General features: G+C 46.6%; 1 protein-coding gene across 2 annotated transcripts in view; it reads left to right on the top strand.

Moving 5' to 3' along the window:
• Nucleotides 1–13,649, top strand: part of SYNJ2 (synaptojanin 2) — a 287,057-nt gene that overhangs the window by 239,390 nt on the left and 34,018 nt on the right. For both annotated transcript variants that reach the window (XM_040429362.1, XM_040429360.1), the window contains exon 22: nt 8,282–8,443. In XM_040429362.1, the coding sequence (XP_040285296.1) occupies nt 8,282–8,443 (162 nt within the window). The remainder of the gene's footprint in view (nt 1–8,281; nt 8,444–13,649) is intronic.

Raw genomic sequence — 13,649 nt, 5'->3', positions numbered from 1 at the left:
AAAGAACGAAGGGGAAAAATCCTTTCATACTTTAGACGTCAGAAGGTGTGTCTGTGCATATTTAGAGTCTACGAAGGGCTTTAGAAAAACCCTGCAACTCTTTGTTCAATTTCAGGGTCAGAACAGGGGCTCTAAAGTTACAAGCCGTACCTTAGCCAGATGGATCAAGAGAGCGATAGGTCTGGCATATTCACAATCAGATTGTCAGGTCGCTTCAGATTTTTCAGCTCATTCCACCAGGGAAGTAGCCTCTTCCTGGGCAGAAAAAGGGTGCGCTACCATTGAACAAATCTGTAGGGCAGCAACGTGGAGTTCCCCCTCCACGTTTTACAAGCACTATAGGTTGGACCTTTCATGTGCAGGATATGTCTTTTGGGAGAAAGGTGCTGCAGGCTGTAGTCCCTCCCTAATAGTTATCTAGTCTAGTCTCTCACAGGTGCTGTCATGGGGCGTAATGGAAATACTTCAATTACTCTTACCGGTAATATGTTTTCCATGAGCCCATGACAGCACCTACATAATTCCCTCCCTAAAAAAAAAAGATATATATAAAAAATGATGAAAAAAGAGAAATCTATATTTCAGTATTGTGCCAAAGAAGAGATATGCCTGGCATATATTTGGCGCAGTGTTTTTTCTGTTTTGCTTTTTTGCTTGTGTTATTAGTTTCACTATATATAGGTGCATTGCTGGTCCCAGGAATCTTGTCAAATACTGAGTGGTGGAAGGCAATGGACCAATTTAAATTAAAGATCTGGGAAGTTCCTGTTTCCTATCCGGAAGGGGGAGGATCTCTCACAGGTGCTGTCATGGGCTCATGGAAAACATATTACCGGTAAGAGTAATTTAAGTATTTTTGTTGGGAAAGGTGGCAACCCTATACATAATTAATACATAACAGATCGTTATGTAGCCAACCAGCAGCTGTGAGGATGGCTCGCGAGGTCTCATGGGCTTCCGCCTACCAGGATATCTCCCTGTATGATCTATGTCCTGTCCACCCGCAATTTAAAGGGAACCTGCCACTTGAAGCAAGGTGTGTTATCTATAGGCAGCATGTTATAGAGCAGGAGGAGCTGAGCAGATTTTGAAGAAAAGCTATTAGGAAAAATAAAGGGGGGTTACAGGACAGGGAAAGCCACTCACCGGAAAGCGTTGTGCTAGATGCCCAACAACCCCACTTGCATATATTGAAACGAGTGCTTGCTGCTGCACGCCCTCCCACTGGCACTTAATTCTGCTACACTTGTTGAAGAACAAAGAATTTGAAAAGGGAGCAGTGGCAGTGCTGCAAGAAGGGGGGCAGACTGTTTTATTCTTGAAGACAACTTGGCTTTATCAATGAATACCCAACGTGTTTAAAACTTGATGTTTTTACCTGAAGAAGGGGTTGGTTTGACCCCGAAACACATTGTCTAATTATCAATAAAGTCAAGTTGTCTTCAAGAATAAGACAGTCTGCTCCCCTTCTTGCAGCGCCGCCACAGCTCCCTTTTTCTAATTCTTTGTTCTTAATTTATTTGTGAGAAAAGATTCTGAAGAACTTGTAGTTTCTTAATTTAAATTGCTTCTCATTCTGGATTCAAGGGGGAGGTCTCATTATGGACTGCTCATTGTTCTTTTGTTGTTTTATATCATGTATTTACTCCTCTTAGATGTACAGTGCCATGAAATTAGCCCCTTATGGACCCAGGACGAGAATGCTCGTCCTAATTAGCCGGGACTTTGTGCCCCAGGACGAACATTCTTGTCCTGTTGCCCTTTGTGTGGTGCCGCGATCAGCAGCAGGGATCTGGCTGTTATTGACAGCCGGACCCCTGCTGCATCCAGCAGCATCGATGATGACGTCGATGCCGGTGGATCAACCCCTCATATGCCGCAGCCAGCGCTGACCGCGGCATTTGTGAGGTTTGTGCTCAGTATCTTCATCCTTCGGGTCCCCGCGCTGCGGTGACGGGGACCCGATGATTGCCATGGCAGCCCCAAGCCTTTCAAAGGCCTTGGGGCCCGGCATCTACGGAGGTCTATGAGGCCCAGGCTGGGTCTCATAGGCAAACTATCAGTGTATTATACTGTGTAATACACTGATAGTCAATGCAGTACAATACAGATGTATTGTGCTGCATTGAAACAGGGATCAGACCCTGTAATGTTGAAGTCCCATAGTGGGACAAAAATAAAAAATAAGTGAGAGTATTTTTAATAAAAAGAGACATATAAAATTGTAAAAAATAGAAAAAAAAAGACATATTAGATATCGCTGCATCTGTAATGACCTGCTCTATAAAAATATCACATGATCCACCCCGTCTGGTCAACACCTTAAAAAAATTAAAACTGTGTTAAAAAAGCAATTTTTTGTCACCTTTCATCACAAAAAATGTAATGCCAAGCAATCAAAAAGTCATATGTACCCAAAATGAATACCAATCAAACCGTCATCTCATCCCGCAAAAAGTGAATCCCTACATAAGACAATCGGCCAAATAAAAAAGATATGGCTTTCAGAAAATGGAGACATAAAAACATAATTTTTTTTAGTTTCAAAATGCTTTTATTATTTTAAAAAACAGGCATATTTGGTATCACCGCATCCGTAACTCTATAAAAATATCACATAAGCTAACCCGTCTGGTGAACACCGTAAAAAAGAAAAAAAAATCTATTTGTGTAATCATACATAACAAAAAGTGTAATACCAAACGATCAAAAAGTAGTATGCACCCCAAAATGGTACCAATCAAACCGTAATCTTATCCCACAAAAAATGAGACCCTACATAAGACAATCGGACAAAAAATAAAAAAGATATGGCTTTCAGAAAATGGAGACATAAAAACATGACTTTTTTTTGTTTCAAAAATGCTTTTATTGTTTAAAACCAAAATATATTTAATAAAACAGACATATTAGGTATTGCCGCATCCGTAACAACCTGCTCTATAAAAATCACATGATTTACCCTGTCAGGTGAAAACCGAAAAGAAAAAAAAATTATAATTTCAACATACATTGTAAAAAGTGTAATACCATACGATCAAAAAGTAGCACGTACCTCAAAATAGTACCAATCAAACCGTCACTTCATGAAGCAAAAACTGAGCCCCTACATAAGATAATCGCCCAAAAAATAAAATAAAAAGTAGGCATATTTGATATCGTCGCCTCCATAACAACATGCTCTATAAAAATAGCACATGATCTAACCTGTCAGGTGAACACCGTAAAAAAACAAAAAAATAAAAACTGTGCCAGAATAGCCTTTTTTTTTTTTGTTACATTGACTCACAAAAAACGTAATATAGAGCAATCATAAGTCAGATATACCACAAAATAGTACCAATAAAAGGTATGTCACCCGTGGGTGATGTGAGTCATAAGCGCTGGTGTACACAATCAAAACAGCTAATCCTTTAAATTAGTACCATCAGTTAGTGCCAGCCTGAACAAGTGAGGGGTTAATTTCAAAGGTCAGCTGGACAAGGGTAAGTTTGTAATATTATTAGGATCTGGACATGTAGTCAGACGGTGAGGGTAACAAGAGAATAAAGGAATACAAGTATTAGCTCTGTGAATTAGATATTAAACGGTGAAAGCAAGGCTTAAAAAATGATGATGATAGTAGTAATACAGTCTATACCTTGTATTTCATCCAAAGTGATCCCCTGGTGGGTAATCCGATGCGTCGCTCACTATTTGTCTGTTCTGTATTGTTCTTATATTGGTGCTGTCCTTTTAAATCCTGGCGTCCTCCTTGCTCACCTACCAGCAGCAGCGCGGCCCCGGCCGGAAGCACGCACGGCGCGAGGGAGCTTGTAAGTCTGTTGTCCGGGTAACCGCTTTCGGTGACGTCACCGTTGGGAGTACAGGGGCCTCCGTAGGACAAAAAACTACCTACGCGTTTTGGGGCCTATCGGGCTTCTTCATCAGGGTTAGTCTGCTAGTTGTACCTCGGAGGTTTAAGTAGCTCATCCGGTTCCCATGGCAACATACGAACACAAGTCTTAAGGTAACGGAGGTGCCAGTATATTGGAATATGGTGAGCGCTCGGGATGCAACTTTTTACAAATAGTTTTTCAATTGTTAAATTATTTATTTGTTCATTTAGTAATGGGGTGCCTGGGAGTGGATTATACTGAAGGGTGGGGGGTTCAGTTTGATTACATGAGTATCCATAGAGCACCATAAGTACAGGTTTTTTTTTGGTGTTCATTATTGAAATGCAAACACTTTTTATTAATAACAAAACCCCCAGAATACCCATATTTTACTATTTACCCAAAATTCACAAAAATAAAACCCATCCCCCTGGCAGACCCATAATTTCAGGGATAGAGGGTCTCACCTCCAACTTATCCAAATATGTCGACGTTCTACTACAGGACAAAGTAGTAAAATTACCTGCCTATTTGAGGGATACCAAACATATCCTACAAATACTAGAGGGGATCCAATGGCAGGCAGATTTTATCTTGGGTACTCTGGATGTCACCGCCCTGTAAACGGTGATTGAAAAGAAAAAGGGGCGTGAAGCTGTGGAATACTTCCTAAAAAAAGACAGCACTATGTCAGGTGATCAAAAAGATTTTATAGGTGATTGTATCACGTTTATTTTAGACCACAACTATTTTAGATATGGACCTGACTTTTATCTCCAGACGTGGGGGACCACGATGGGGACAGGATTCGCACCGAGTTTCGCAAATCTATACATACATGGGCAGATGGGAGGAGCTTAACATCTTCCCCCATGGTGAGCTCGATGCGGGTCTGGTCCTCTGGAAGAGGTTCATAGATGACATTGTTTTTATCTGGCAAGGGGATGCTTCATCCCTTGACAGTTTTTTAACCAATTTAAATAAAAATGAATTTTACTTGAACTTTACTCCATCTTACGACAAAGAACAGATTAATTTCCTTGACCTGAATAGATTTATTGAGAACGGAAATATACATACCAAAACATACCACAAACCCACAGACACCAATGGATTTATTCCCCTGGACAGTTGCCATTTACCTATATGGCTCAATAACATTCCCTATAGCCAATACATACGAGCACGTAGAAATTGTACCACTAACACAAATTACCAAGAGGAGGCTGAGATGCTAAACACAAAATTTATAGAAAAAGACTACAAATTAGAATCACTCATCCCAATTACTAGAGTAGTAAAGGACTTGGATCAAAATACCTTACTAAAAGAAAAAATACCAGTGACAAAAGGGGACAAAAATGACCGAGAGGATCCCGACAAAATCAAAGTCCCCATCATCACGACATACAGTGTAGGGGTGAGCACTTTCAAAAAAATGATATACAAACATTGGGACATTTTAAAATATGATAAGACCATTGGCGACCAGATTCCCACTAACACCACATTTATCTTTAAAAAAGCTCCAAACTTGGCCAACCTGGTGGCCCCGTCCATCAAAAAAGACACAGTGGATCACAAAACATGCGTTAAAAAGGGTTTTTACCCTTGTAGACTATGTATTAATTGTAAAACCCTGAGGCACCAAGTTATACCCACATTTCAAATAGACACTTCACAAGGCAAACACATAATAAGAGATTACATCACCTGTCACACCAAAGGAGTCATCTATTACATCAGGTGCCCATGCGGCAAAATGTATGTGGGACGAACAAAAAGAGAACTCAGGGTCAGAATAAGGGAACATATTAATAACACAAATAAGAAATCGGATAACCACCCACTGTCACGCCACTACACTGAATTCAATCAGGGAAAATTCCTGGGATCCATTTTTGGGGGCATAGCAAGAGTTAAGCAAGATAAGAGGGGAGGTGACTTTATCAAAGCCATGTCTAGAACTGAAAGCAAATGGATCTTTAGATGCAACAGTCTAGCCCCGAACGGACTAAATCAAGAAATAGAACTGTTTGCATTTCAATAATGAACACCAAAAAAAACTGTAATTATGTTACTCTATGGATACTCATGTAATCAAACTGAACCCCTCACCCTTCAGTATAATCCACTCCCAGGCACCCCATTACTAAATAAACAAATAAATAATTGAACAATTGAAAAACTATTAGTAAAAAGTCGCATCCCGAGCGCTCACCATATTCTAATATACTGGCACCTCCGTTACCTTAAGACTTGTGTTCGTATGTTGCCATGGGAACCGGATGAGCTACTTAAACCTCCGAGGTACAACTAGCAGACTAACCCTGACGAAGGAGCCCGATAGGCCCTGAAACGCGTAGGTAGTTTTTTGTCCTACGGAGGCCCCTGTACTCCCAGCGGTGACATCACCGAAAGCGGTTACCCGGACAACAGACTTACAAGCTCCCTCGCGCCGCGCGTGCTTCCGGCCGGGGCCGCGCTGCTGCTGGTAGGTGAGCAAGGAGGACGCCAGGATTTAAAAGGACAGCACCAATATAAGAACAATACAGAACAGACAAATAGTGAGCGACGCATCGGATTACCCACCAGGGGATCACTTTGGATGAAATACAAGGTATAGACTGTATTACTACTATCGTCATCATTTTTTAACCCTTGCTTTCATCGTTTAATATCTAATTCACAGAGCTAATACTTGTATTCCTTTATTCTCTTGTTACCCTCACCGTCTGACTACATGTCCAGATCCTAATAATATTACAAACTTACCCTTGTCCAGCTGACCTTTGAAATTAACCCCACACTTGTTCAGGCTGGCACTAACTGATGGTACTAATTTAAAGGATTAGCTGTTTTGATTGTGTACACCAGCGCTTATGTCTCACATCACCCACGGGTGACATACCATTTATATATACTTGCCTAGGGAGGACAATAGCTCCTTGCCGGACATCAAGCAGCGGGATCTTCCTTTACAGGTAGATTCACACATCCAAACAATAGGAGCGCAGGGGGGTCTCTTACTTTCACTTAGTACCAATAAAAGTGTCACCTTATCCTATAATTTTCTAAATGGTGTCACTTTTTTGGAGTTTTTACTGTAGGGGTGCATCAGGGGGTCTTTAAATTCATATGGGAACTTAAAATTATCCCATTGAAATCTGCCCTCCAAAATCCATATGGCGCATCTTTCCTTTTGTGCCCTGCCGTGTGCCTGTACAGCAGTTTAGGACCACTGCAGAATATGGGTAATAAATATTGCGTTTTATTCAGCTGTTAATCCTTGATATGTTACAGGAAAAAATTAATTAAAATGGAGAATCTGCCCAAAAAGTGAAATTTAAAAACGTCATCTCCTTTTTCCTTCAATTCTTGAGGAACACCTAGAGGGTTAACAAAGTTTGTAAAATTAGTTTCGAATAACTTGAGGGGTGTAGTTTCTAAAATGGGGTCATTTAGGGGTGGTTTCCACTGTGTAAGCCCCAAAAAGTAACTTCATAACTAAAGTGGTCCTTAAAGACCTTCTCCCTGGCTGTGAGTTGTCCAATTTTTCCCTGGAGCGTCACAACCAGGGAGGAAAAAAAAAACTTCTCCCTGGCTGTGACGCTCTTCGCTGCGATTGGACAGCTCACAGCCAGGGAGAAGGAGATGCCCATTGAGAAACAGAGCAGTCTCCTCCTCCCTGTTCCGATGCGAAAATTAGCATACAGGGTGGGAGAATTTAACCCGGGGGGGGGGGGGCTACAGTGGGCAAATGGAGCAGCGACCAGAAAAAATTGTGTGCTATTAGATCCCTGCTGCATGCCCTACATACCCTGATACTTAGTTTATAAAGTCTGGACCCATGAAAGGTCCTCTTTTAAAAAAGTGGGTTTCAGAAATTTTCTTAAAAATTTTAAAATTTGCTTCTAACATTCTAAGCCTTATAAGATCCTAAAAAATAAAACTACAAATGATGCAAATGTGAAAGTGGACATATGGGAAATGTAAAGTAATAACTCTTTTATGATGTATCACTATTTGCCTTAAAAGCAGATAAATTCTAATTTTGAAAATTTTGAAAATTCTTTTGTAAATTTGGGATTTTTTATAAATAAAGGTGAATTATATTGAGTAAAATTTTTCACAATCATGAAGTACAATATATAGTGAGAAAACAATCTCAGAATGGTTTGGATAAGTAACAGCGTTCCAAAGATATTACCACATAAAGTGACATATGTCAAGTTTCCAAAAATGGCCTGGCCCTTAAGGTGAGAAATGGCACTTTCTAATAATAATAATAATCCACTTCTCTGCAATACATGCAATTCTTTTCAGCTTTTGCTCTTGCAGCACATAAGGCTCCAGATGTCTCCAATTCCTCACATTCCTTGCTTCTCTCGTTCTCCCTGCAGGTGACATATTGGATGATGATTCTGATTACATGATGCCTCCCCACCTTGTGACTGACAAATCAGCAGATGATGATGTGTCCCATGGGAATAATCAGCTTTGTACAGCACAAGCCACAGGATCAAGTAAAGTGGCTAGTGCAAAGAAATCACATTCGTTTAAAGGTATATAGACTGCAATTTAACTCTTTGCTTCAAAGGATGTAATTGTACACCCCTGGTATGAAGTAGATAGGTTTTGTAGTGTTTCCTGCCCTTGTGTTTTATCGAAATGGTACATACAAGGAGGAGCATCAAACTCCGGGGGTTCCTGTCTAAAGCCTTGCCCTAATGTTTTATTTTTGGAACTCTACGATCACTGGAATGACTAGTGTTGTTAACCTATGTTAGCTTGCCAGTGACACATACCGGATTTTTCGCCCTACAAGATGCACCGGCCCATAAGACATTCCTAGGTTTTTGGAGAGGAAAATAAGAAAAAAAAATATTTCTTGTACATTCCATTGGGGGACACAGACCATGGGTATAGCTTAGAGGTATTACTAGGAGGGACACTATGCAAATACAAAAGAGAGCTCCTCCTCCTCTGGCTATACCCCCAGGCTCCACCAGGAGGAAGTCGGTCTTTGCTTAGTGTCCGGTGAAGGAGGATGACACTTGTGTTGATTCTACTCCGGTTTGTTATTTTCTTTCCAGATGTGGACACAGGTCAGCATAGCGCTTTCCTGGTCCCCCGTGGAGTGCCCGCCGCCGTCTTTAGGACGCTGCCTGGTTGCCTCCATTTTCCCCCAAGAAGACAAGTGGATCCGGGCTCGACCTGTTAGCTCCGACATCCCACCAGCTCCTGGGTCACCTGCTGCTGCCCTCCATCCAGAGCACTGTACTCCGGTGAGTCAGATGTCTGAAGAGGTGAGCCCTGCTGGTACTGAACAGAGGGAGAAGACTGCAGGAGCAGATAAGTATGGCTTCCCCTCTGCTCCCCCTCCCCCTTTCTCCCTGCCTGATATCTATGGGCCTCCTGGGTGAGCTGTGGAATGGGTGTTTCTATCAGGAGGTACTGGGGGCATCCGGAGGCACTATACTGGGACTTTGTGGGCGGATCTCTCCCATCAAGGTTTTTTCTATGGGCACTGCTGTTCTCAGAGCGGCGCCGCCGCCGGTGCCGGCACCGCTACTACCACTCTACAGCAGCACCCGCCAGCGGCGGGCCCCCCCGTTCATTCGGGGGCCTCCGACACCACCAGCCCTTCATTAACCCCCGCTAAGCCGCGTTCGGCGCCGGGGGGCATTTTTTCATAAAGCGTGCGCTCTTTTCGCGCTTCTATGACTCTTCGCTCTGACGTCTTCCTCCGCTTGCTGAGTAGCTCCTCGCACGCGTGGCTGCTCCCCTGCTCCTCTCCGGTGGACTTCTGTGCTGTTACCTGGGTGGTAGGACTTTTTAACCTTCTTGCTACAGCTGGTAGTGATCTTTTTTGTGGTTGCCATCATGCCTAAGCCTGGGGCCTCCCTTAAGTCTGCCAAGACCTCTTCTCAGTCCCCAATGGGGTCCTGTAAGAAGTGTCTTCAGCCACTTTCTGTCACTGGTATCTGTGCCTCCTGCCCTGCCCCTGGACAGGATCATCCTTCTCCTCCTTCTCTTACCCAGCCCAGTTTCCCCCCTGCCCCTGTGGAGCCTGCGGTTCCCGCTTGGGCATCTGCCATGTCCAGTGCGGCCGCTGATTTGGCCGTAGTCGCCAAGGCAGCCATGTCCTTTATGGAACGTATGGCAGTTTCCAATCCTTTGGCGCCAACCACTCCATCTCCTATCAGTGGTTCCCGCAGAGGACGCTTGACTACTAAGAGGCAGCGTGAGCGGCAGCATCCCTCCTCAGATGACTCTGTTTCCCCCCCTCGTCTAGAGGCGCGTTCGGACGACTCTTTCCCCCCCCCCCCCTTCCCTAGGGAGCGCAAGTCTAAAGGGGAATTGTCCGGCTCGGACAAGGTCATGGAGCGGGACCCCCGCCTAAGCTCTCCACCATGGTGGCTGACTTAGTGGCGGCTGTCCGTGACACCTTTAATCTCTAAGGGGATTCTCTTCCTTCCACTAGTCGGGAGTTCGCCCTTTTCCCGTCCAAGAAGCCGGAGGCTGCCGTGTTTCCTGTCCATGAAGAATGAGTCATATCCAGGGCCTTGGACCGTCCTAATCAAAAGTTCTCTGCCACCAAACGCATGGATACGCTTTATCCTTTTCCGGCTGACAGTGTGCAGAAGTGGTCTTCTCCCCCTAAGGTGGATCCCCCGGTGGCCAGATTAGCCAAAAACACGGCCCTCCCTGTCTTAGACGGCTCCTCTCTGCAAGACGCTGTGGACAGGCGCCTAGATTCTCTTTCCAAATCCATTTTCTCACTGGCGGGCACGTCCCTACGCCCTGCTTTTGCCTCGGCATGGGTGGCCAGAGCCCCCTCGGTGTGGTTGCAGTGCCAACACCAAGACCTGGCGGAACAAGATGCGTCTGCTGACACACTGGATTTGGTTCTCCAGATGTCTCAGGCTTCCAAGTTCCTTTGCGAGGCTTCCATGGACATTGGTTCCCTCTTTGCCCGCATTTCAGCCCTCTCGGTCATTCAGCGCAGAGAGGTCTGGTTGAAGGTGTGGGACGCCGACGCTTCTTCCAAGCGTTCCCTGGGTAATCTCCCCTTTGAGTGTTCCAGACTTTTTGGGGCCCAGCTGGACGAGTTCATCTCTGCCGCTACAGGGGACAAGAGCACTCCTCTTCCCCAACCCAGGTCCAAGCGCCCCTTTCGGACCAGGTCTTCCGGTTCTTGGTACCAGTCCTTTCGCCGCTTCGCTTCTAGCAGGACGTCGTCTGCTTCCTCCGCTGGGGGATCTCAGGACTCCCGCAAAGAGCCCTCCTTCAAGCCCCAGCCTTCCTGGCGCTCGAGGGCACAGTCGGCCCGCCCTGCGGCTCCCAAGCAGTCTTCCGCATGAAGGGACGCCCCCACCCCTCGTGGTGGGTGGCCGCTTGCTCTCTTATAGCAGGTTTGGAGGGCTCGGGTTCAGGACGCCTGGGCTCTAGAAATTGTAACGTCTGGTTACAAGATAGAATTCCCGTCCAGACCGCCGGAACGTTTTTTCCCTTCTCGTGTTCCGGGGGATCAGGCCCGAGCCTTGGACATCTTGATGGCAGTTTCTTCCCTTCTGGACCAGGGTGTTATTACCCCAGTTCCCCCAGAGGAACAGGGCACAGGTTTCTATTCAAACCTGTTCGTGGTCCCAAAGAAGGAGGGGTCGGTGCGTCTGATCCTGGACCTGAAGCTGCTCAACAAGTTTCTGCGGGTGCGGAGGTTTCGAATGGAGTCCCTTCGCTCCGTTATTGTTTCTCTTCTTCCAGGAGAGTTCGTCGCGTCCGTAGACATCCAGGACGCCTGTCTGCATGTCTCTTTCGCAGAATCTTACCAACGATTCCTGCTCTTCGCCATTGGTGGCCGGCACTATCAGTTTGTCGCCCTTCCTTTCAGGTTAGCGACCGCCTCTCGGGTCTTTACCAAGATCCTAGAGCCGCTCATGGCACTTCTTCACACCAGGGGCATTCCTTTGCTGCCCTACCTGGACGACATCCTGATAAAGGCCCCCTCGCTTCCGCAGGCCGAGGACAGTGTCCGGATCACTGTTCAGACTCTGGAACAGTTCGGCTGGCTGATCAACTTCCCAAAATCCTCTCTCCTCCCTTCCCAGAAGCTCTCCTTCCTGGGGATGGTCTTGGATACCTCGGCCACCAAAGTGTTTCTTCCAGACTCCAAGTCCTCCCAGATCCAGGGGGCAGTGTCGCACCTGCTGCGCTTCCCGTGTCTCTCCATCCGGCAGTGCATGTGGGTCCTGGGTCTTATGGTAGCCTCTTCGAGGCCGTACCATATGCCCAGTTTCGCACAGTTTCACACTGCAATGGGAGATCCTTTCCCTCTGGGACAAGACCTCTCGTGGTCTGGACGCTCGCATCCGCCTGTCTCAGAGGGTTCGGGCAGCTCTCCCTTGGTGGCTGTCCCCTATGAACCTGACGTCGGGAAGATCTTTCCTCCCGTTTTCCTGGACGGTCGTCACCACCGATGCCAGCCTCCTGGGTTGGGGTGGCGTTCTCCAGTCCCGCACGGTTCAGGGGGTTTGGTCGGCGGCGGAATCTCGCCTCCCGATCAACATCCTGGAGCTGAGAGCGATTTTCCACTCCCTCTCCCATTGGACCCTTGCCGGCTGTGGCTTACATCAACCATCAAGGCGGGACCCGCAGCCGGGCAGTGATGCAGGAGGTGAGGAGAATTCTGCTGTGGGCTGAGTCTCACGTTCCGGTGTCAGCTGTATACATTCCGGGAGTCGACAATTGGACAGCGGACTTTCTAAGCCGCAACAGGGTGGACCCAGGCGAGTGGTCTCTGCATCCGGATGTATTCTAAGACGTCTGCCACCGGTGGGGCTGTCCGGATGTGGACTTGATGGCGTCCAGGCTCAACAACAAGCTTCCGGTGTTCCTGGCTCGCGCTCTGGATCCGAAGGCGTACGGGGTGGACGCGCTGGTGTCTCCGTGGCAGGACTTCAGCCTCATCTATGTCTTCCCTCCACTTCCTCTGCTGCCGAAGGTTCTACGCAAGATCGAGGCGGAAGGGATTCCAACCGTTCTTATCGCCCCAGATTGGCCTCACCGCGCATGGTTCTCGGACGTCGCTCGGATGCTGGCGGACGCCCCATGGCCTCTTCCCAACAGAGAAGATCTACTGTCTCAGGGCCCGCTCTTCCACCTGAATTTACGGTCGCTTCGTTTAACGGCGTGGCTGTTGAAACCGCCATCCTGAAGAAGAGGGGGTTCTCAGATTCTGTAGTTAGAACCATGATCAGAGCGAGGAAGCCGGCTTCCTCCCGGATTTACTATCGTACCTGGAAGGCCTTCCTTGCCTTTTGTGAGAACTCGGGTTTCCCTCCCCTTCATTTTTCCATCCCGATGGTGCTCTCGTTTCTTCAGTCCGGCCTCGAGATGGGACTGTCGCTGAGCTCCGTGAAGGGTCAAGTTTCGGCTCTGGCCGTCTTTTTTCCGAGGTCCCTTGCTCTCCTGGGTCTTGTGAGGACTTTCCTGCAGGGGGTGGCGCATTCGGTCCTTCCGTATGTCCCCCCTTTACCTCCTTAGGATCTCAACTTGGTCCTGCACGCCCTCCAGACGGCCCCCTTCGAGCCTCTGAGGGAGGTCTCCCTGACTTTTCTCACCTGAATAGTGGTCTTCCTTGTGGCCATAACTTCCATCAGGCGGGTATCGGAGCTTGCCGCACTTTCCTGCCAGGAGCCTTTTCTGGTTTTTCACCAGGATAAGGTGGTGCTCCGTCCGGTTCCCTCCTTTTTGCCCAAAGTGGTC

Source organism: Bufo bufo, chromosome 4 (genome assembly GCF_905171765.1).
Source record: "Bufo bufo chromosome 4, aBufBuf1.1, whole genome shotgun sequence".
NCBI classification, from domain to species: domain Eukaryota; kingdom Metazoa; phylum Chordata; class Amphibia; order Anura; family Bufonidae; genus Bufo; species Bufo bufo.
Note: the sequence above shows the minus strand (reverse complement) of the source record. Positions and strands in the feature narration are given on the sequence as shown.